This window comes from Diorhabda carinulata, chromosome 7 (genome assembly GCF_026250575.1).
Source record: "Diorhabda carinulata isolate Delta chromosome 7, icDioCari1.1, whole genome shotgun sequence".
Classification (NCBI taxonomy): Eukaryota; Metazoa; Arthropoda; class Insecta; order Coleoptera; family Chrysomelidae; genus Diorhabda; species Diorhabda carinulata.
In genome coordinates, this window is record NC_079466.1 from 9,519,942 (window position 1) to 9,546,722 (window position 26,781).

Sequence of the window (26,781 nt, forward strand, 5' to 3'; positions counted from 1 at the left end):
CATTTATCTAGTAAAAGTCATTCACATTTTATAGTTTATATGGAAACCAGATATTTTTTGAACACTCAGAATATTAACTTTGATCTATCTCACTTGCAGAGACTCAGATTGTTACATTGATTAAACTTTATTCATTCCAATACAAGTTTTAAATAAAAAACTCAATTCAATCATTTAGCAACAGTTATTCATAAACGATCAAAAAACCTGTACAAAAGATGATTAATGCAGCTAGAAGTCTAGATATGAGTTTCTGATATATGGAAGATGGCTTAGGTGATTATTATATTAAACCAGATAAAACCAAAAACGAACTGACGTCCTACAAACCTATTTCACTATTATCAATTATATTCCTAGTACATCAATTCGGATTAAGAGAGAGTAAGTATACACTTGAGAATGTACAAAGAATATCAAATATAAAAGATTTAAGCTGATTTTGGAAGAAAAGCTGATACTTAATCCCAGATCATCAATTCATATATTTTATAACTAATTTAAATTTGTTGTAATGTGAAGGTGAAATATATTGAATAAAATGTTGCGTAATAGTGGTGTTTCACAGGATAATTGGAAAAAGATAACGAAAACACTTGAACATTGATTAATTTTTAAATCAGAATAATATAAAAACTCGAAGTTTGACTACGCATATACGCTTATCTCAAGTGTGAAATTATATTTTGTAAATAGTTGAATCAGAAGAAACTTTACTCTGTTCAACTGAATGCCTAAAAGCATCGGGTGATATGCAAGTAGATATTTTGACTCTTTTGAATTCAGTTATTATTATATTCGAATTATTTCATTACTGATAATACGACTGAAATACTTAGAGATCAAGCATCATCTCGAAATGCAATTGAAAGAAACCGTTGAAACACTAAGGAATCAACATCCAGCAGTCATTCTAGAAAAGTAGTAAATATGTAAAATGTAAGTGTGTAGGTGCCACTTATAGGCATTCAAGATTGTAAACTAGGCAATTTTGCTATTTGCGACGTTAAACAACGTCTTGTTTTCAGAAGAATCCGAAACTCAAGTATGTGAGGCCATTACATTCTGGTTACAGCTACAGAAAATGATCGCGGTAACCTTACATACATCCTTTGCGATTTTGACAAGCTACCTGATTTGACTACTAAAGAGTTTCGATTGTGGAGTTATTCAAAATCTAAAGTTTATGTTAATAAACCCATTTTTCTGGGACAATAAAATATTTGCTATGAAATGCAGTTGTGGATTTTGCGAGCTCTCATTACAAATTATACTGTTCGAATAAGTGAATGCCGTAAAGCTGAAGGTTTTATTTCTTTCTTTTTTATCGACTCTCAAAATAAACTCAAAATGCATAAATATCCTTATTGATTTGGTCTACTAATGGCTGTATATGTAAATAAAAAAGTTATTGGAATAATAATTATTCTCATGATTCAATTTTTGTGAACAATTTCAAACTTGCAAATTTTTTTTATTAATAACATCAGCACTTTTACAATCTAATCTATGAGCAGAGTAATAAGTAAATTGTCTATAAGTCACTAAAGTGAGTCAAGAACCATCCATTGACGGTGCTCTTTGTGAGTATTTATTGTGGGAGATCTTCTGGCCATATTCTCTTCAATCTTCTCTTTACTAGTGGCTGGTTGGATAGATTATTTATTAATTCTTTGTTGTGGTCATTAGATCGAATTTTGTATCTTGTGAAGTTCTTTATCACATCTTGGATTAGTGAGATCTTCAGATCGTTATGAATAATTGTTTGGTTAGTAACGTACCAGGGGACTCTACTCAACATACGGAGTGCTTTGGATTGGAATGTTTGAAGTATTTTCGTATTTGAAAGTTTACTGCAGCCCCATAGCTCTATTCCATATCACCAGATTGGTATGAATATAGTTTTGTAGATGATCAATTTATTTTCGAGTCTTAGTTGAGACCTACTGCTGGAGTAGCCAGTGCATAATTTTAGGTTTCAAATCTAACTGATTTATCTTGTTTTTGATATGTGTTTTCCATGTAAGTTTTTCATCTAAATGCAAACCTAAGTACTTGACAACTGATTTTATCGAAATGAGAATATTATTGATGAACATTTGCGGACAAACAATTTTCTCGTTGTGAATGTTATTTGCTCTGATTCTCCACTGATGGAGCCAGTGTTGTAACAAATTTAGATGATTTTGTACTTTTTCTGCAGCTACATCTATTGCCACGATTGCCGTGTCGTCTGCAAATGTTGCTATGAATGTATCGTCTGTGCTTAGAACGTCTGCTGTGAATATCAGATATAGAAATGGGCGTAGAACACTACCCTGATGTACTCCAGATTCTCTCGTTTGGTAATTTGAGTAGGTATCTTCAACTTTGATTTGAAAGTAGCGGTCGGTGATATAAGATTTTAAAATAAAGTTGATGTTGTGGTATGAGTTCGTTCATGGGAACAACTGTTTGGATTTTTCATAGAAGTAATCTTTCTAGTACTTTTGACATTATATGACGTAGGCTTATAGGGCGATTTGAAATAGCTTCTATTGCGGGTTTGCTAGGTTTTTGAATCATAATAACCTGGGCATACTTCCATTGTATTGGATAGTATCAGAGACATAATATACTATTACAGATTATTGTTAACAGCACCACTTTTTTTCTTGGTAGTTTCTGTAGTAGTTCCCCTGTTATTATATCATACCCAAGAGCTTTCTTGGGATTTAGAAATTTTATTTGTTGTCGAACTTTCGACAGGCTAAATGTCATCAATGGTAAAGATAATTGGCATGGTGACTCGGATAACTGCTCTATCTTCCTTCAATTCGTACGTATGGCGAATATTTTCGTCCCCTTACGTGGTGTTTGAGTTTTCTGTAGGAAGCAAGTGTCTTTGGGAAGGAAATTTTTATTGTAATATTTGGTAACGCTTTATATATATATATATATATATATATATATATATATATATATATATATATATATATATATATATAATGCATCTAATGTTCTTCTTAACGACCTAGCCTATTGAAATTTAATGTTATCGAAAAATTAACCAATCAATATTTAAACAACATTCATTGCAACTTATCCTTATCTAACATATAAAAATTCAACGTCATTCATAATCTAACCTATCAAAAAATAATAAAAATTCCTATAGTAACCAGAATCAATATTTCAATTAATCAATATTTCTATTAACGTCAATTTGAATATTTAATTTTGACACCTATAAATTTAAAAACTTTAACTCGAATTAATACAATTGAAAACCACCGAATATAGATTTCTCTAATTTCTTATTTCTTAGACCTTTTGATATATTAATGCATCTAAATGTTCTTGATTTTAGGTCTCTTCTGTTTTAAAATTGATTTTTCTTTGATAATTTTGAGAAGAAAGATAAATTTAAAAAACATAACAGTTAAAATAAATAAAGTCATTCCTATTAAGATTTTCCAAAAATTTAAGGAAAAATGTTGAGAAAGAACTGAATCACATTTTAATTAATGCAAAGAAAAAAATATTGAGAGAATTGATAAGCTAATATTAAAACAACCTATTGCTGAAAATACAAATGAAATGAAATCAAAATGGATCGAGAATTTAACTGATACTGTCATACCAGATGAAGTGAAAGAAATTTTATCTTTAGGTCTCAATTTTGCACAAAATATTTCTAGTGACAAAGAATTACCTGTGACAAATATCTTATGTAATATTGATTGCAACATGAATCATCTAAATAACAAAATTCAAAATAAAATCGAATCTGATACTTGTAATACTATCACTAATTTCGAAAATAAATTGAAAAACAAACAACAACAAAACAATATCAAACCTCAAAATATAACTAAAACCAAAGAATTCATAAATAAAAGTAGAATTCTCAAAATTTTGAAAGCAGATAAATCTAATAAAACTACTACCATCAAATCAGAATCAGAAGATTATAATGAGAAAATGATGCAATTATTGAACGATAAGACAACTAACAAAAGAATTGAACAAGACCCTACGAATTCTTATCAAAAACAAAATAATGATCTAATTCGATCTTGGAAAGAACAACTTTTTATTTCGTCATCAGACGCAAAAAAATTGAAAATTCACAATCCCTCCTTGCCCCCTAAAATATATGGTTTACCAAAACTGCACAAACCTGACATTCCCTTTCTACAGATTGTTTCAAGTATTCAAACTCCTATCAGCCCATTATCTAACTATTTGAAAAAATTTTTATATCAAAACAAATACTATATCACAAACACATGGGAATTCCTAACGAATATGTATTTATTTTGTTAGATGTGGTTTCTTTATTTACAAATACTATTATTACCATTGTAAAAAATATATTAATGGGACAACATTAGAGAATATACAGAAATACCTCAAAAAGAATTTATAAAAGCTATAGAACTTACAACTTACAACAATATATTTCAAATATGATAATGAAATAAACAAACAAATTGATGATTGCTATAGCACAATTGGTAATGGAATATCTCAAGAAACTATCCTAAGCCAACTTGATATGAATATTCCATTCTTTTTTCGATATGTAGATGATTGCATTACTGCTGTACCAAAGAATTAAATTGAGAACATAAATAAAAAATTCAATTCTTATCATAAAAAACAATCGAGGTTGAGCAAAATAATAAAATCAATTTTCTTGATGTTACATTATATAAAATTAACAATAACATAAGAATAGAATGGTATACGAAACCAACTTAGTTCTCAAGATATTTAAACTTCAATTCGTGTCATCCTATGTCACAAAAAAGATCAATGATAATAAGTTTGTCTGATAGATCTATCCAACTATCAGATCCTGAAAACTTCATTGGAAGAAAAAATGATGAATAACATATTAAAGAAAAGGATAAACAGATACTACAATCAATTTAAAAACAAAACAGAAACGAAACATCAAAACATAAAACATTTTCCCTTGCCATATGTACAAGGACTTTCCCAACAGTTATCGAATTAATTCAATAAATATTATATTAGTATAAGTCATAAAGGACATAATACATTATCCAAATATTTCACTAAATTAAAAACTAAAACACAAAAAAAAAATGTAATATTATATATCAAGTGTCTTGTACTAATTGTAACGCTGTCTACATAGGGCAAACATCTCAGTTTTTAGAAAATAGACTAAGAGGTCATCAATGCGATAAAAAAAATAGAACTGCATTAACGAACCACGAAATATCAAATAAACATAAATTCAATTATAAGAATTGAAAAATTCTTGAAACGGAATCTAATACACGAAAACGCTATAAATGACAAAAAGGCCTGAATAAGTTAAGTAAAATTTATAGCTCTATTTTGTAAATTCTAATAAAACTTCAATTAATTTGATTGATTAAGACTGCTACATATTGAGATGTAAGAACTAAGGAAAAATTAATTTTTCTTATTAGAAGAAATTTCTTTTTTGATTTAATTCTTATTTTGATGTTTATGTATATATATATATATATATATATATATATATATATATATATATATATATATACATTAGCGGCGTGAAGTGGAATCTCCCCATGTTAAAATTGCGGTTAAGGTGGCATCAGCGGTAAAGTGGAATCCAATATACAGATGCCAATTTGCAAATCGAAAAAAGATAGTGCATTCGACTTGGAATTTCATCAGCTATCACATAAGGTAAAAATGGGCCGGAGTGCAATTTACACCATATTTGAATGGATTTTAAATTAAAGTTCACAGAGTTTCTGTTGTATGGCTCTGGTATCGCTTATTTGTATATGTAGGATTAAATGAACGGTCAGATAGGCATCCGTGTATATATTGGCCATTTAGCGGACACTCTGGCTTCTGTATATCTATATTATTTGCACTCAGGCATCCGCACAACGTTGCCAATTCAACGGTTCATCTTAAAATGAAATATTATCGTTGTAATCATATCAGTTACTAGTATAAATCAAATTTTCCGTCGCACCAATGTTGCTCTTGATAATATTCTGTTTTTTCATCAACTGAGGCAACGTATCAAAACGTTATAAGTAATATGTCGATAATTTTCGTCTGTAAAAAAATCTAAAAATCATCTAATTCCAATAAAAATCTCTCAAGTGTTTATAGAAGATATGAGAATATCAGAAAATAATGGTTTTGGATGTTCATGTAAACGCTTATTGACGAATAATTGTTAATATCTTTTTTCTTCAAGTAATAAAATGAACAAAAATGTTGATTATCCATTTTTGAACAAGTCAATGTGAAAAATTGAGAAAATTCTATTTTGCAAACCGAAGCTAACGTAACCTGACCAGGTGGCCGTGAGCGTGTATAATTATCGTTAGTGTTACATTATCTATGACATAAAATGTAATAATTAGATACTCAATGAATCAACAAAACAATGATTCGGTTCAGTTAGGTAAAAGTGAATTCTCAATATCATAACATCAAACTCTCCATGATTCAATATGAATCGCTTTGAATAATGAGTGAATCATTAATACAATAAAGACCAGTATATGGCAATCCTTATATCTATCAAAACAGTTTGAAGGATGTCTGTAAACTTCATTTCTTGATTAAAATTATTGCTTTTAAGTAATACTTTTTGTTTTATATTAATTATGAATTCTGCTCTCATTTCTTATTACAACAATAATATGAATTTGTGATGTTTTTTGAAAAGATAACCTCGACATCAGGTAATTTAAGTATGCTAAGGAATGTCAACAAACACTGAGACAAGAGAAACATAACTGCCCAAAATTGCATTCAAAGATTGTTCAGACATTAATTTAGTACTTTCCGCAAGACAATCACCAGCGATTTCATCACTTGAAACATCAATTTTCATATTATTTGAAATATTCATCTCAAGAGTTCCTAATATATTGTTTGCATCCTGTGGTTCATATTTTGTTTCAACTGGTGCTGCTTGTAGCAGCGAGGACTCAAACGTTGACATATCTGATACGGTGGACGAAGGAACATATTCGGATTCTGAAGTAAGAGATGGATCCGATATTGAAACTAAAACCAAATTTTATTTCAACAAGATTGGTAATGATAGAAATAATAATAATATTGTTGATGTACTGAGCCAATTTCTCAAAATTTTTTAGAAATACAGTCAATTCTCCAGTCCGAAACTGTTGATTGAATATTGATGCTAATTTTCAGACTGCTCCACGACCACCAGTGATTCTATCGTACTCAGAATGATTTGAATTTGTTTTATTAAAGTACTCATCAAGTGTGTGTAGGCAACTATTTTTTATTATTTCCAACAGCAAGGTATGTTTTTGAAAAGTGAAATTCTACATGCATTATTCGTGCTAAGTTAGTGTCGAAGTATATTTTTTACAAATGCTAAAAATTCAGCGAAAATATGTTTTCAGTCACAAGAGACGGAAACGTCAACTATCGTCTCCAGTACTTATCCCTCTTATAATATATAGTATTGACGACTTCAAATTATCAATGGAAAAGAAGGAATCGTTTTTATATTGAAAATGCATTTCTGAACTTTTATTTATTAAAAAGGAGATTACAAGTGTGAAAATACCGTGAGATTTAAAAACAATGTATTATTAGTTTGACATTACTCGTTAATCATTTAGATTTGTCTGTAAGTCATTTTGCACTTTCCTGGCTAATACCACGCCGAACATTGAATTACATCCACAACGAAGAGCGTGATGCCGATCCACCGACAATCGAGACAGACAGCTCAATGTTTCGCAATTGCAAGGAGAGAGGTATAGCCACCGACTAGTTTCGACCTTGTTATAATCTCATCAGGATGGCATAATACTCTCTCGTCTGGTACCCCTAAACCAGACTGAAAATTACGATGTTACCCTTTGCTTGGATAAAATTCCGCACGAATGTGTCGGTTTATAAACCTCTCTCCTTGCAATTGCGAAACATTGAGATGTCTGTCTCGACGGTCGGTCGCTCTTCTTTGTGGATGTAATTCAATGTTCGTGTGGTATTAGCCAGGAAAGTAGTGTAGTTGTTTTCCACTTCGAGGAACGGCCAGAGCGTTATTCCGAAAATATTTTTTCGGAATACATTGAGGTGTCACCACCAAAAACTCCCTGACATCTACATGACACCTCTGAGGAAATTTTGATGTTTTTCATAATAAAATAATATTTTTTTTTTATTTTGTACAATATAATGACGTATGTATTGTATTCACAAGATGTCACCACCAATTAGCTGGAAACTGTTTTCATGCCCTTACGCTTAATTTAACAGGTTGTAACTTTAACATTTTCAGCAAATATCGCACGAAAATTTGCACAAAACAATATATTTTACACGCATTCTCTGTGTTCTTATTAAATATATATTAAATAGAATCTAATAGACATATCAAACATATACACAAAATAAAATCCCAAATTCATATCCATAATTAACTAGATAGAAAAATGTCCGAAGAAATCTATCTATTATTGTAAAAGTCATAGTTATTTGATATCTTTATCATGATAAGTAATCTACATAATATTAGGAAATTTTTGAGTACACATACCGTCTTTCTCCTGAGCTAATGCTAGGCTCATAATTAGTTCGTTTCGTTTACGTCTTGACATTTTGACTGCTTGCAACACTATTAAAAACTACGAAAAGATTTTGTCTCCGTGAATGATGTTACGACGCCATGCCAACCCTTTACGAAGCTTATCGAAAAAAGGGCGCCAATTATTATTAACGTAGAGATACTCTAGAGAAGTCGTCCATCCCGTTAAATGTATAAGTATGTAAATATAAATACAGTGAGTATTGGATACACGGGGCGCGAAAAGTTATTAGAAGTTTTATTAAGGTTTTTAGATCTGAGTAATTTTTCATAAATGACTAATTGATAATAAAGAACTGTCACCATATTTATTATACAGAATAGTTGGGTCAGACGTTAAAAGCAAAAAACCTGAGTTGAAGAGCAGCATTATAAAACTACAAGCATAAATTACTAACCCTTGACAGAGCAACAAAAATGATCAGAATAATTTGTAAGAGTATCAATAAAAGTAGAAGAAACAAATGTCAATGAGATATTGTTTACTGGTTTTTCGATCCTAGGTTCAGTTTATGCCAAATTTATCATCAGTTCGTAATCAGTCAATATTAAATTCTGCTTTATTTCCCAATTCTAACCATATGAACTTGATAATGGTTTACACCGGGTATTTCAAAACATATGACCAGTTTTCCGTAAAAATTTCAACGCCATTTATTTTTTGGAATACATAGTTCAAAATTATCTTTCCACAATAATGCTAGGATAAAAGTATGTGAAAAAAGAGAAAAGTTTCAATACATCAGTAACATTATAAGAGGTAGGTATATGAGACTAATGTTTGTTAAAATAGGAACTCAATACTATACAGAGAAAGTTACATTTCATGTTGTACTAGCAAATAGTGAAGATACCAATATGAGAGTCCCAAAGAATCAGTTACAGCTTATTGCAATTACAAAGACACGATAAAATTATTCTGAGGAGAGAACTTCTTGCAAAAAATAGCAGCTGTGTTACTCGGTAACGAGTGGACAATTCATGAAAGTAGATATGCGAACAGTCACAAATTTACATTATTTGTTCTACAACAAATTTTCATTTCGTAGTCAAACTAGGTGGTCTGTAAACGTAGATGGGAGCATTCCAAGTGGATTCGTAATAGGACCCTATTTTATTGAAAAATCGGCAAATGGATAGAGTTTCAAGTCGTTTACCGCTACTTCTTAAGGCTTATCAATTTCAAAGAAGGAGTTATCCTTGAAACTCCATTTTTCTTCTTTAAATGGCGTCGAATAGCTTGATGCATTTATATCAGCATATTATGAAAATCAGCTAGACACAGCAAGTATCATTAAGGGCCCTAATCAAATGGTTCATAGGTGGAAGTTTCATAAACAACATTTAAATAGTACAAAAACTATACAGTTCAGAGTTTTTAGGTTTCGGTATAAGTTATGGGCCAATTCAATCTAAAAGAAGAGCCACATTGTTCAAATTTGGCAGAATGAAATACAGGATGACTCAAAAATGTGAAACTGTTGTAGAGAGTTTGTTGTTCTTCTGTACATGTATATACTTTTCAAAACGAGGTTCGAGTTTTATCAAATCTTTAAGTTGGAGTGGGCCTAAAAACCTTTATCTACGACAGAATATTTGGGTTGTGCGTTTCAAAGTACAGAAGGTGGTGACCTGCATACGACTTTCACGAGGAACTAGTGGAATACCGTATATGGAATATGAAAAAATATTTCTTGTTACGATGGCAAATTGCAACAAATTGAAATCTAAGATACAAAATGTCTCATGTGAAAAATTCAACTTTGTTCTAATAAGACGTTATTGAACAATTGTAATCAATTTCAAAACATGCTGAATTTGTATTCAAATACATTCAAAAAAATTGAAAATGAACAGCTGTTCAAAAGTTGAAGATATTGATAGAGTTAAGAATATTTATTTAATCAGATTTTAAAAGCTGAAACAAAATTTTATGGTACAAGAGAATATATTTGTTAACTGTTGAATACCAAAAATCATAAAATCGTTTCTCATCTCTTTGAATAATGAAAATTAGATAAAGTGCTGAAATAAAAGAATAAAACAAAGGAATTCTTCAAGAGATTTAATGAAAAGGAATGTTTCAACAACAGCTAATATTCAGGTCGAGGATCATGCTCGCCAATGGTATTTTATCCATTTTATCCCAAGCATGCTCTATGGCATTCCCATCTCTTTTGAAATCACTCAATCTGGATGTGGTCTCGCATATCATTATTAAAGAACTACCCATCTTTGTATTAGCATCACGGATTCTTCTTTCATCTTTAAGATCAATAAACCAATGAAAATTCTTCTTCCTACGATTTTTTAAGCATAACGAAGATTTGCAATTGGATAACTATCATCAATATTGTTTGTTTGGGTCCTTTTTCGTCTGTCTGTGTTTAGCCCGCTTGTAATAGCCCGAGGAGACTCTTTAATAGTTATTTTTTTCTTAGTATTATCAAAATCAGCCAAAAAATTTGTTCAGCTATCCAATATTTTTATAAAATAAAAAAATGAAAATAAGCAATTCTGGATGCAGGTTGCTTATCATAGATCACAAAAATGGAATAAAGAAATTTCCAAAAAACAGCACCAAAATAAAACTAACGTTTATTCTGAGACATCGACAACAGAAGGGTTTCTGTGATCTACCATATTGGTGACTCTGAAATAATGTCCAGTTTTTTAGTTTTTTAATCAGCTCTTAAATGTTCGGAGAGTTTTGAATGTTGCTTCGAATAGTCAGTGAAAAATTAGATTTGAATTGGCACCTTTTGCTTATAAGCTTCAATACGGATCTCTGAATATGATCACAATTTTAAACCAAAATGGTTAATTTTTTGGTTCGTCCCAAACATACTTGCGACATGTAGATATACGTTCGAATAAATAATAATCAAATTATGCTCAAACAACTCATAGAAATGGATATATGTAAATTAAGACCAAGAAAGCAAAATGCATTTATTAAATCACCATACACTTTGGCGTAACCAATACGTTGATTCTAAATATATTTTTTAAGATGCCACTTCCTCCGTTACAAGTATAACATTCATATACGGCCATCAAATCTGCAGAATGAAAGTTATTTAATAAACTCAAATATATCTATTTCAACGTTGCCAAATTATCAAGCTGCTAACCTGTCCGTTGAATATATTTTGCAAATATACATTGGTTTATATTGAAGGATTCCTGGCTATACCGTAAAAGTACCGACGCCAATTTGACCGCTGGATCTATATATATATATATGTATATATATATATATATATATATATATATATATATATATATATATATATATATATATATATATATATGGTTCGTTCACATTCATAAACGAAAAAGCTATAAATGATAAAAAAGATCTTAATAATTTAATTAAAATTTATAGCTCTATTTTGTCAATTCTAATAAAACTACAAATAATTTAATTGACTACTGCTATATATTTGAGATGTAGGGACCAAGGAAAAATTAATTTTTCTTATTAGAACAAAGTTCTAAGTTTATTTTATCCTTTTGATATTCATGATGAACGTAATCTATAGATCAATATAAATTAGCAAATTGTCAGTGTCAATATCATATTTTACATAAAGCTTTAACAAATATTACAATAAAAATTTCCCAAAGACACGTGATTCCTACAGAAAACTCAAACCCACGTAAGGGGACGAAAACATAGTTCGCCATACGAACGAATGAAAGAAAGAGCAGTTTTCCGAGTCCTACACCAATCGATGAAATTTAATTTGTTTTGTTGGATCGGTACTGGTTGTATTTGATAGTGTTGATGGTAAGCATCAAAAAGGTACTAATAGAATTGTTGGTTGGTTTAAGAAAACTGGTGAGTATTGGGTATTCATTTGGCTTATTTGTTTTTGATGATATGGAGACATTAGATATGTTGTCTGGTTTTGTATTGCATTTGGAAACTGCAATATAGTCTGATAACGTTTACCATTTGTTCCTGGCCCGTTCCTTGGTGGAAACATTATCACTTCACTGTTGTATTTTACTCTTATTTCACATTGACTAGACTATTTTATTCAATGATAGTAGGTAGTAACAATTGATTTAAACTAGTTTCTTATCTCTTAAAAATAGATTCAATCGATATAAATATTATCGATAAACGTCTGCTACGGTCGAAAGCCGATAGCGTGTTCAAACTTGCAAATGAATTTAACCTCCGAATATATCATGACCTCATTCTGTCAAAAGCGTATACTTACATGTTTTTTCCTTTTGTTGTTTGGTGATTATCAAACTAATTTATTTATATATTTTAGTGTGGTGCTGATGATATCAAAAGGCATCGTTGGTATAAAGGAATAGACTGGTACGATGTAGTTCAGAGAAAACTTACTGTAAGTATTTTTACTTGCAAAGCAAACTATAAACACTTTAGAATATCATATATATTCAACTTAGTATTTATTCATGATATAATATTTTACATTTACTGTGTTAACTAAGTTGGAATTTTTGAAACCGTTGGTGATAGTCACTCTCTGAAAACGATAACTTGGTTATCGAAATCCGCTTATATTTTGAAATTTGCTCTTGTTGAATCTAATAACTTGAATCATTTTTGCAGCCACCCATAATTCCCAGAATAAGTTACGATGGTGATTCAAGTAATTTTGACGACTACCCTGAAGAAGATTGGAAATCAACAAGGACGTTGGAAGAGTCAGAATTGAAATTATTTGAAGATTTTTGAAGTCCATAATGTTTATTTCATTATGTATTATTGGAACAATGAGTTTATTTTTGGTGAAGTAATCTAGTATGAAACTACTCTTCTTGGTCAATTTTAATTAATATTGTTGATTGTTCATTGGCATTTATAAATATGAATTGACATTAACAAATCTGAGAGAGAAACAATCATAATAAGTAGAATTTAAATAAGTATTTCATTTTTGTTTCATGGGTTTGGATGCATTACTGCTGTACTGAAACGAGATAATAATAATAATAATAATAATAATAATAATAATAATAATAATAATAATAATAATAATAATAATAATAATAATAATGATAATAATTAGGAAGCCTAACAGAGTACAAGAATTGTGCACAACCCTCTAAATGCTTGAGAAACCACATCAGAAAATTATTCAAGAAAATAGGTACTCACACACAGCATCCAGAACATCAAAAACATTTGCGTGAGTATATCGATCTGCTTCAGCACAAGCTGAAAGCGAAGTCGAAATATTGAGTGTACAGAGAAAAAGCTACAGAATAATACTTTTCATAGCAACCAAAAAGTATTTTACAGGAAACTTGTAGCTACTCCCCATAAATCACCAATCAACCTATACCATCGAAACTGACATTGGAAAAGTATTGGTCTTCATTGTGGTCAACTCCCAAAATTCACAAGAGAAATGCCAACTGGATAGCAGCCGAAGAGATACGATTAAATATTGCTCCGATTCAGTTTGATGATTTCACACTGAAAGAAATCACTGACGTAATCCAAAATACTAACAACTGGAAAGCACCGGGAGTTGATAATATCCAAAACTTCTGGTATAAGAAATTCCCGAGCGTATACATGGAATTAGCGAAGCAATTTTCTCCCTTCCTACATAACCAAGAAGATATTCCAACGTATTTAGCACTGGGTTCCACTCATTTGCTTCCAAAGAGCTCTCAGAAGGATGATCCCACTAAGTACAGACCTATCACGTGCCTACCCACTTTATATAAAATACTTACAGCTTGTATCACTAAAAGAATTTATAGGCACGTCAAGGAAAATAACATCTTAGCAGAGGAAGAGAAAGTTTGCAGAAGAGATCATCAAGGGTGCAAAGAACAGCTTATCATGGACTCTGTGATACTTCGGCAAGCACAGAAAGATCACCGAAATATACACACTGCTTTTGTGGATCATAAGAAAGCGTTTGATAGTGTACCTCATTCCTGGCTTGTGGAGGTCTTGCGGATTTATAAAGTTCACCCAACTATTCTACAAACGAACCAACATCTTGAAATCGGTCCAAATTCCCTCAGTACTGACGAAATACCCATTCATAGGGGAATATACCAGGGCGACTCCCTGAGTCCGTTATGGTTCTACCTTGCAATTAATCCCCTATCTACCATTCTCAATGATACAAAGTACGGATTCAACATTAAAGCAAACACAGACACCAACTGTACCATCTCCCATCTTTTTTATACGGACGATATCAAGCTATACGCAGCAAATAAGCGTCAAATCAATCACCTTCTCGATATAACACATCGATTCTCTACCGATATACATATGGAGTTTGGAGAAACCTTCAAATACCTAGTCTTTCAACAGGCTAAGTTGCTGGACCACAAGCAGGCAAAAGCTAGAATCCAGGATCAATACACCAAAAGGATGAAGTCACTTATGCAATCCGAATTAAATGCAGGCAACTTAGTCCAGGCAATCTACACCTATGCCATAGGTACCTGTTTTAACGTACTCTTTTGGAATCCTGAAGTGGACGAAAACAGAGCTAGAGAACAACCACCACCCGAAGTCATCCACTATTAAAACAACATTACCCCGAATGGAGGGTGGAAGAGGCTTGATTGACCTTATTAACCTGCACTCTCGACAGGTAATGAAACTAGGTGAATTCTTTCATATTAAATCGGAAGTCTCAACTCTACACCGGATTATATCCGAAGCGGATAAGGATTATTTACCTCTCAACATCGAATCGCCAGAATCTGACTTAAATGTAGTATTGGACACCGAAAAGCTGGAACAGTGGTCACAAAAGGCACTTCACGGTAGACATCATCATGACCTCAATCAACCGCATGTGTCAAAGAAGCTTCGAACAGATGGCTTACTAACGACAATCTCTTTCCAGAGACTGAAGGCTTCATGATGGCTATCAGGATCAAGTTATTAAAACGAATAACAACAAGAAAAATATAATTAAAGATCGGAACACTCAATCTGACAAATGCAGAAAGTACCAACAAACATCAGAGACCATCCAGCATATAAAATCTGCTTGTAGTGTGTTAGCTAATACCGACTATTTACACCGGCCTAACCAAGTGTGCAACATAATCCACCAGAAACTGGCCAGCAAGTATTGTTATTACTAATTTATTTGAGCAGATAACTAATTTAGTTATCTATTATAACTAATAAAAAACAAATCATATACAATTTACTAAACCTAAATAATTTACAAATTTGCAATTTTTGTTACTTTGCAATGGTTTAGTTAATATATCAGCCACCATTTCATCACTTGACACATATTTTATATTAATTTTACCTTCTGATAAGGCATCTCTTACGAAATGGTACCTGATATCAATGTGTTTTGATCTATCATGAAAAACTGGATTGCATGCCAGTATTTGAGCACTTTGATTGTCATTAAATATATTAATGCAATCCAATTCTCCTATAATCTCAAACAAAAGATTTCTTAAGTATATGGCTTCTTTAACTGCCTCGCTTAAAGCCATATACTCAGCTTCAGTTGTCGATAAAGCTTGCAGCTTTTCCATGAAACGGAACCCCCAGAAAGTTTGAATACATAGCCTGTAAAAGACATCCTGTCCTTCTTGTCCGCCCCCCAGTCAGCACCTGTGAATCCTGTAAATTTTGAATTATTTTTACTAAATTTCATGGAAACATCTGCAGTTCCTTTCAAATACCTAAGTGCACGTTTTGCATATTGCCAATGTAACTTTTATAAGAGTTGTTATACTGACTTAATAGACTAACAGCACGAGATATGTCAGGGCGAGTAATTACAGCTAAGTACATTAAGCTTCCAATAAGTTCCTGGTAAGGAATCTTCGGATCACAAGTCTCACCCTCAACATTACTCAAGTTGACACTATTATCAAGAGGAGTACTAACTGCCTTACTTTCTAACATTCCAAAACGTTTTAATAAGTCTCTTATATAAAGTTCCTGGTCTAAAGTTACATAATTTTCTACATAATCTCGGTTAATTCTAACTCCTAAACATTGTTTAGCCTCTCCAAGATTTTTTATATTAAAATGGTTATTCAACTTCAAGAAAACTTATTTCATTGGAATCAGCAGAAAAGACAAAAAAATCATCCACATATAGTAACTATTGTAAGTTGATTCCCTTCATTCCTTTTTATATACAAGCACAGTTCAAATTTTGAATTTTTATATCCAACATTTGACAAAACCTCACAACTTTTACATTCGATGCACGGCTAGATTGCTTTAATCCATACACAGCCTTTTTTAACAGGTATATTTTATTTTCATTATTTTTTGAAACAAAACCCTCTGGTTGTTTCATGAATACAGTTTTTTTCAAAACCCCCATTTAAAAAAGCTGTCTTAACATCTAAATGTAATATTTTTAAATCTAACTTAACGGCTAGTGCTATCAACAGTCTAAAAGTTGAGTGTCTCACTACTGGAGCAAAGGTTTCGAAATAATCAACGCCCTCTTTCTGTGTGTACCCTTTTGCTACCAGTCGAGCCCTATACCTATTTTTATTGTCACTGTCACTTTTCACTTTGTATACCCACTTACACTTCACAACTGTCCCCGTTTCTGGTGGATCGACGAGCTCCCATGTTTCATTCTCATTGAATGAATTAATCTCTTCTAACATGGCCTGCTCCCATTTATGCTTATCTGGCCTCGAAAGTGCTTCCTCTATGTTCCTTGGAACATCTACGCTATCCTGTGCTTTATCACTTGTACTAGCACCATTGAAATATGTTATGTATTCATCAAAGACTTTCTTCTTCGGTTCTCTTTGAGATCTTCTTGGTGCTTATATGTTAATATGTTAAATATATTGAAGTTAGTCCATTTTGATGTTTCCTTGCCTCGTTTCCAATAAAAAACCGCTCATAATACAGGGTGATTCATTTAGAATGTCCAATCTCCGAACTATAGATTCTAGACCTCAAAATATGATGATTCTGCTCAACATGTCTTATGCAAATATTGCTAGGGGTGTTCAAAGTTTAAATTTAAATTTTGATTTTCGCAATAATTTTTTATGTTTTCACAATTTCTCTTTGAAAATTGGCAATTTTACGTTTTTTATCATGAGGAATCATAATTTGCACTCTAATTTAACATTGCTAATAGAGGGCGCTATTTCCACTTGTTTATGTTAATTAAATCAAAGTAAACTTTTTTGGGCTAAACTTACAGCTAAAATAATGAAAAAATATTAAAAAGCGTTAAATTTTACAAAAAAAGTTACTCTTCTTTGATTCGTGTAATTCAATCGGTTATCGAGTTATTTGCTTCTAAAAAGATCAATAAATTTTAATTTTTTCATAAAAAAAATTTATTATTCCTTAAATATGTAACAATAACAAATTTGTAAACACAAATGAAAAACCTCAAAGCAAATGCTCAAAATGCCCACCATTCACTTCAATAAACTTTGATCCGCTTTCGTAAAGATCTCTTAATATCAAATAATCCTTGTCTCTTATTTTTAATTACATCCCCGGCTTCTTCTATTTTCCGTTGCAGTTGTGGAAGATAAGTAATTTTTTCTTTGTAAACTAATGCCTTCATTTGCGACCAAATTGAAAAATCTAAAGGATTTAAATCAGGGCCTCTTGGTGGCCAGGCAAACTCACTTCCACGACCAATCCATCGATGCGGAAACTGTTCGTTTAAGTATTGACGAACTTGTAAAGAATAATGTGATGGTGCTCCGTCGTGTAAAAACCACATATTTTGTCTTAAAGCGAGAGGTATATCCTCTAGTAATTCGTGTAAATGTTCTTGAAGAAAATCTGAATGAGGTCCATTTAAATTGGTTGGCAGTTCAAAAGGACCTATTAAATACCCACATATTACACCACACCAAATGTTAACATTAAACTCTGAACATGTGTTTCCCTCATAGCATGTGGATTTTCAGAATCCCACGGATGATTATTTTTATAATTAAATATTCCTCGTCTGGTAAATGTTGCCACATCAGTAAAGAGAATTGTATCCAGAAAATCTTGGTTAACATTTTGTTTATCTTGCAAAAAATGGGCAAATTGTAGAAGCTTAGGTAAATCTTGAGGTAATAAATTCTGAACAGGAGTGTAATGATATGGATGTTTCAGGTTAGCTTTGATATTATTATTTAAATAAAACACGATTAGTTTGAGAACACGTTTTACTTCGATCTTCTATATGTTCTAACCTAACTATCTAAGGCCCCCGCTTCCCAACTGTCACTTGCCAGATGACCATAGAACATTCAAGCTAGTACATGGCACTGTGAAGTGTCATATACGTAACATCTCCCCTTTTTGGACTTATATTGAAATAATTGAAATACTGACTAACTAACTAATACTATTAACTAGACATGAAACTAATAATAATATTTTTCCGCTATGTACAATAGTCTCTTAACCTTTTTGGTACATTGACGACCCGACCTGATCTTGTGCATTTGCTATTTGCTTCCTTGACACTTGTACATTCATTTGCCGTTTTATTATTATTAGTTCCACAATCGTTTTCCTTATATACATCAGTGCTATTAGACAAACAAGTGTTCTCACTTGATTCATCAGCACTACTAGGTTTACAGTTTATGTTTATATTTTCGTTGTTGTTTGACGCATTTATAACCGTTGGATTTTTTGTATTTTTTAGAAAGGAAGAATTTCTTTTATAAACTCTGCCATTTTCATCACTCACCAAGTATGATCGTGGAGAATTAGTATTTGATAAGACTTTTCCCGGTGTCCAATACCCATCCTTCTTCAATTTAAATAGTATATCTTGATTTTCGTTAAAATCTGAGCTGCTACGTGCAGATTTATCATGATAGCTTTTTACTGCCAACTTTCTTTCTACTTTTTTCCCATACTCGTTAGTGGTTTTGGGTTCCAATAATCTGTTGGATATAGGCAAACCTGTTCTTAGTAACCTACTTTGTAATAACTCTGAAGGTGAGGCCTCAAGACCACATAGTGGTGTAACTCTGTAATTCAACAAATGAACAAATATTTCGTCTTCATTGTTACACTTTTTTAATAACTGTTTACATATGTGTACGGCTTTTTCAGCCAACCCATTCGATCTTGGGTACCTGGGACTCGTAAAAACACATTGTATATTGTATTGATTACAAAATTCTTTAAATTTAAAGCTGTTGTAGGGATTGTTATCAGATATAAACTTTGCAGGTAACCCAAAACTAGAAAATATTACTTTTAATTGTTTTAAGATTTCATCTATACTTTTTCCTTGTATTTCTTTCAATTCAATCCAATTGCAGTAGTAATCAACTACAACTAAATAATATTTTGATGCATATTCTAATATATCAGACCCCACTATCTCAAATGGATATTTAGGTACCTCGTGCGGTATTAGCGGTTCTTTTATTTTATTTCTGCTGAATTTCTCACATATGCGACACCTTGAAATAAAATTTTCAATATCAGTTATTATACCCGGCCAGTATAATATTTTCCTTGCCCACTTCTTTGTTTTTTGCATACCAAAATGAGATTTATGTAGCTCTCTAGTCATATGATTTTGTAGTTTTTTGGGTATGCAAATTCGCTCATTGAAAAATAAAATTCCATGGCGAACCAGTAGATCGTCTTTTATTTTATAATACTGCTTTAGTTCAGTGTTATCTAATACTTTTTTATCTGGCCAACCTTTAATGCAATATTCAGTAACTTTTTTAAGAGTACTATCATACAAAGTTTCCTTGCTTACCTCAGCTAATCGTCTATTTGTAATGGGTCTTTCAATGTCAATCGTATGCACAACCTCTTCCATTTCACAATCCTCATTTACTTTATCTTTTATGAATGACCTACTTAAAAGATCAGCTACATACATCTTTGAACCTGGTATGTACTCAACTTCGAAATTATATTTTAAGATTTTCAAGCGCATTCTCTGTAGTCTGGACGTAATTTTATTAATATCTTTTTGCTGAATGCCAATTATTGGCTTGTGATCGGTTTGTACTGTTATCTTATTACTGTAAACAAATGGATGAAACTTAATTAGACTAAAACAAATTGATAAATACTCCTTTTCTATTTGTGCGTACCTTGTCTCGGTTTCAGTAAGACATCTTGAGCAAAATGCTATGGTTGACCTCCTTGCATAAGGCACCCTCCCACTCCATAATGGGAACTATCACTTTGTATTGTAATAGGTAAGTTTGGGTTAAATATTTTAAGGGTTGGTAAATTACCTATAACTTTTTTCAGATTGCTAAATGTATTATCATGATCAGCAGTCCATAAGTAATTTACGTTATTTTTTATTAAACCTCTTAGAGGTGCTACTATTTCTGACATCTTTGGTATAAATTTCGTCAAGTAATTTACCATGCCCAGAATTCTCAGCAATTCTTTTTTATTTTTTGGCGCTTCTAAAGCCATTATTGCCTCTACATATGAATTATCTGGTTTTATCCCATCTTTGGAATAAACCTGCCCCAAGTATTTTACTTCCTTTACTTTGTATTGTAACTTGTTAGCATTAAATCTTACATTAAACTGTTTAGCTCTCTCTAGTACTTTATTCATTATCAAATCATGTTCTCTTTCGTCTTTACCAGCAATTATTAAGTCATCAAAATATATTGGGATATTTAAATCTCCGAAAATTCTTTCATTTACTCGTTGGAAAACTTCTGGACTACATGATAGACCAAAACATAACCTCTTAAAACGATATTTACCGAATGGTGTTATAAATGTGCATAATTTTTGGCTATCTTTGACCAATCCTATGTGATAGAAGGCATCTGACATATCTATCACACTGTAGATACTTTTCTCTCTTAATTTTAAGCCTATTTCTTCTGTTGTTGGTATAGGATGCCTATCTATACAAATATACTTATTTAAATGTATAGGGTCTAAACAGATTCTTAACTTGTCTGAATTAGGTTTTTCGACACAAACTATATTACTTACCCATTCTGAAGGTTCATCGACCTTCTCAATTATCTCTTTGTCTACTAACTCATCCAAAGTATTTTTTAGCTTTCCTTTAATTTTTTCACCGACTCTTCTGCAATTACTTGCAACTGGTTTGTAACCCTCTTTTAACAAAATCCTATATTTAAACGGAACTTTACCAGTACCTTCAAACAACTTTTTATTCTGATTAATGAAATTTTCTTTAGGATCTCTTTTATTATTTAAGTTAACTTCATCCAGCTTGCATATTATATTTAATTTTACACAGGTTTTTAATCCAAGAATAGGTTTGCCTCGTATATCTACAACCAAGAATTTTACATTTTGAATATTATTTTTAATTAAACATTTTAAGATTATACTTCTTACAACTCTGATTTTATTGTCACCATAGGCTATAATACTTTGCTCTGAATGTATTATGTCATTCTCCCTTTCTAATTTTTTTATATAACTTATTGAAAGTACATTACATTGAGCTCCAGAATCAACCTTAAACTTAATTACACTATTATCAATACATACATTTTCTGTCCAAATTTTTTCAAGTTCTGAACTATCATTCTCATAAATGTTGAATACAGTTAGATTGTTAATAACAAAATCTTCATCACTCGAATCATTTTCATCAACATTTACATGTTGATTACTATTTATATTTCTATTGTCTGTTAAAATATTTACCTTTGTTCTTATTTATCTTACTGTTACTAAAGTTATCTTTTTTATTGTATCCTGTTTTGCATCCTACAGCAAAATGTCCTTCCAGTCCACACTTAGCGCAGTTTTTTCCAAAAGCAAAACACTTGCCTTTGGTGTGTCTTCTGCCACATTTCAAGCAGCTTTACTCTCTTCCGTTATTATTGCCACTGTCGCTAGTACTAGGGTTACCTTGGCTAGTACTAGGGTTACCTTGACTGTATCCTCTTCTTCGAATTAAATTCACTTCTTCCTTGTTTAAATCTTTTGCTTGAAGCTTAGTAGCTTCTGTTGTTCTACAAGTGCTTTCTGCAGTTTCCAGATTTAAATTATTTATTCCCAACAGTTTTTCTTGCAAATTATGATCTTGGACCCCTAAAATTATTCTATCTCTTATAAGACTATCTTCTTGAGTTCCAAAATTGCACGGTTTAGCTAATAATTTCAAGTCTTTTATAAAATGATCCATGCTTTCTCCCTCTACCTGATTTCTTGAGAAAAATTTGAAACAATCAAACGTTTCATTATTGCGTGGTTTACAATAATTATCAAAAGCTGCTATGACTTCTTTGTAATTTCCTTTTTGATCTTCTGATAGACTTAATGTGCTGAATACTTCTATAGCCTCCTCACCAGCGGAGTTTAAAAACAAAGCAATTTTGCGTTCATCTGACTTTCCACTTAAATCGGTTGCTTTTAAGTAAATTTCGAAATGTTGTTTAAACTTCTCATAATTTTTATGAAGGTTTTGATCAAATACAAGATTTGATGGCGGTTTAAATCCGCTTGAATCCATATTAAAATCTTATTCTCAACTAAAGTTCTGTATTTTATATTTATTAAACTCACTCTTCTTATTAATTCACACCTGACACCATGTTTCATGTTAGCTTTGATATTATTATTTAAATAAAACACGATTAGTTTGAGAACACGTTTTACTTCGATCTTCTATATGTTCTAACCTAACTATCTAAGGCCCCCGCTTCCCAACTGTCACTTGCCAGATGACCATAGAACATTCAAGCTAGTACATGGCACTGTGAAGTGTCATATAGGTAACAATGGATGCAATTTTTCCCTCTTCAGTATTCTAAAAATATGTAGATGATTGGCTTATACCTGTTTGCAGACTTAATCGGCGAGTACTGATATCTGGTTTCTCCATAACACAAATTAAAATTTCATCTTCTTCATCGGCAGTGATTTTTTTGTAACACCGTGCTCAGTTTTAGAGAGTAAAGACCCCGTTTCACCTTAGCGGTTGTAAAGATTTCGGAACAGTTTATAATTGGGTTGCCTTCAATTTGGGTGTAATTGTGAATATCTTCGAGCCGCAGCTGGACCACTATAATTTGACTGAGCAAACACACAAATCATATCGCGCATCTCATTATTGGAAAAATCGTTATGCCTAGGCATTATTTGATAAATAACTATTACACTTGTTAATTACTAAATTGTTAATAAATGGTATACTAATGTATTACTTATTCTTATTATTATCCAATTTTTTATGAAAAAATTGAAATTTATTGAACTTTTTAGAAGCAAATAACTCGATAACCGATTGAGTTACACGAATCAAAGAGAGTAACTTTTTTGTAGAATTTAAGGCTTATATATATATATATATATATATATATATATATATATATATATATATATATATATATATATATATATTTATGTTTCTTTAATTTCTTATTTCTTAGACCTTTTGATATATTAATGCATCTAAATATTCTTGATTTTTTTTTTAATAATTTTCGAAGAAAGATAAAAATTGACTTGCGACTTTTTTTTAAGGATTTATCAAAATATGATATTGACACTGACAGTTTGTGTATTAATATCAATTAATAAATCACCTACATCATGAACACCAAAATAAGAATAAAATCAAAATAGAAATTTGTTCTAATAAGAAAAATTAATATTTCCTCAGTCCTTACATCTCAAATATGTAGCAGTACTTAATCAATCTAATTATTTGTAGTTATATTAGAATTTACAAAATAGAGCTTTGAATTTTACTTAAATTATTTAGGTCCTTTTTATAATTTATAGCTTTTTCGTTCTTATGAATGTGAAACATTTCTAAATGCTCTTGAATTTAGGTCTCTTCTAAAATAAGTTTTAAAGCTGATGGTATATTATGTTCATTCTTACCGATAGAAAATACATTAAAAACTCAAATTAGTTCTTGAAAGGACTAATGTTAACAATAAATCCATGTTCAAACTAAAAATGCGTTAATAACAACATAATAAACAAAGCTCACGTAAAATTCAACTTTAAAGTACGGTCATTTATTCACGTTCGTCAATTATGTCAATGCCTCTTTTGACGATTACTACTTACAATTTGAACAAACTCTTACATATGTCTTGTAGTAAGTCTTGTGAATGTAACAATTGATCTTATGTTGTTATGCTTGATTTCTATTGATAGAAGAAATAGTTTGAAGAGAATATATGTGGTCGATAAATTGTAGATTCAGTCACGTGGTGAAAGACATCCAAAGTTTCTACTTTATTGAAATTGGAAAACATTGAAGATATTTTATGTACTCTTTTGTCTCCGATTGAACAAATATTCTAAATAAAATTAATAATGATTATCACAAATATCTTTGATAATAAAAAAAATAAAATTTGCTTATCTCGCCTCGTTATACTGTAAAAGAAACTTTAAAATAATGTTCAGTAGAAACATAGAATAACATTATTTGTTAAAATGGACCAAAAATTATATTATTTAAAGTAGTTGTTCAAACATTAAATGAGCAGTAACATATGTGATCCAATAAGTATTGATCAAGTATTGCAAAATGAATACTTCTCAATATATTCATTGTTCAATTAGTGATAATGTGTAATTTTGAATGTTACTTGAATGGACAAACAAAGATTTTTATTGTGATATTGTTTAGATAAGTGATTAGTTCTTAAGATCTCTTTTGAGTGACTTATCGTTACTAATATATGTATTAATATATTTATTCATTTTATTTTGTTACTTGTGCTAATCTCACATCTATGGGAATAGTCTAAAAAAGGGATGATACTTCCCTCCATATTTATAACTTTAGATGCATTGTCATGTACATTGAAATTTACCAAAGGATCTCTTTCAAACTCTGTTACCTGCATATTTTATATCTGGTATGTTTTCATTCAATATAATTCATTCATTCAACCCTTCTTCTCAGATACTTATCGATTTGTATTGTATATATTATACCAAAAAAATGAAATGTATTCATGAAACAGGTGCAGGATGTTTGTGGAAAATTCATAAATGCTGTTATTACTAATTTATTAGATAACTAATTTAATTTTGGGTAAAACGTTCAAAAATGTACCGAAAAACAAACAACGTGTTGACGCTATTGAATGTGTTTATTAACTACTACTAAAAAGGAAAGAAAACAAAGGAAGACAATACATTCATAAGTTAAATGAACATAGATGTCGCCACAAGGCTCGTGAACTTTTGTTACTATTTCCAACACTCCCACTTAAAGGAAGTTCACAAACTATAATAATCTAATCAAAAAATAAATCATATACAATTTACCAGACCTAAATAATTTACAAATTTGCAATTTTTGTTACTTTGCAATGGTTTAGTTAATATATCAGCCACCATTTCATCACTTGACACATATTTTATATTAATTTTACCTTCTGATAAGGCATCTCTTACGAAATGGTACCTGATATCAATATGTTTTGATCTATCATGAAAAACTGGATTGCATGCCAGTATTTGAGCACTTTGATTGTCATTAAATATATTAATGCAATCCAATTCTCCTATAATCTCAAACAAAAGATTTCTTAAGTATATAGCTTTTTAGCTACCTCGCTTAAGGCCATTTACTCAGCTTCAGTTGTCGATAAAGCATCTGTCCGCTGCTTGCAGCTTTTCCATGAAACGGAACCCCCAGAAAGTTTGAATACATAGCCTGTAAAAGACATCCTGTCCTTCTTGTCCGCCCCCCAGTCAGCACCTGTGAATCCTGTAAATTTTGAATTATTTTTACTAAATTTCATGGAAACATCTGCAGTTCCTTTCAAATACCTAAGTGCACGTTTTGCATATTGCCAATGTAACTTTTATAAGAGTTGTTATACTGACTTAATAGACTAACAGCACGAGATATGTCAGGGCGAGTAATTACAGCTAAGTACATTAAGCTTCCAATAAGTTCCTGGTAAGGAATCTTCGGATCACAAGTCTCACCCTCAACATTACTCAAGTTGTTCAAATTTTGATTTTTTATATCCAACATTTGACAAAACCTCATCAACTTTTTGCACGGCTAGATTGCTTTAATCCATACACAGCCTTTTTTAACAGGTATAATTTATTTTCATTATTTTTTGAAACAAAACCCTCTGGTTGTTGCACGAATACAGTTTCTTTTAAAACCCCATATAAAAAAGCTGTCTTAACATCTAAATGTAGTATATTTAAATCTAACTTAACGGCTAGTGCTATTAACAGTCTAAAA

At 31.1% G+C, this 26,781-nt stretch overlaps 1 protein-coding gene across 3 annotated transcripts in view; it reads left to right on the top strand.

The window, feature by feature from the left end:
• Window positions 1–15,540, top strand: part of LOC130896664 (cAMP-dependent protein kinase catalytic subunit 3) — a 110,968-nt gene extending 95,428 nt beyond the window's left edge. For all 3 annotated transcript variants that reach the window (XM_057804911.1, XM_057804913.1, XM_057804912.1), the window contains 2 exons: window positions 12,895–12,972; window positions 13,203–15,540. In XM_057804911.1, the coding sequence (XP_057660894.1) occupies window positions 12,895–12,972; window positions 13,203–13,328 (204 nt within the window). In that variant the 3' untranslated portion in view covers window positions 13,329–15,540. The remainder of the gene's footprint in view (window positions 1–12,894; window positions 12,973–13,202) is intronic.
• Window positions 15,541–26,781: the final 11,241 nt, after the last annotated feature.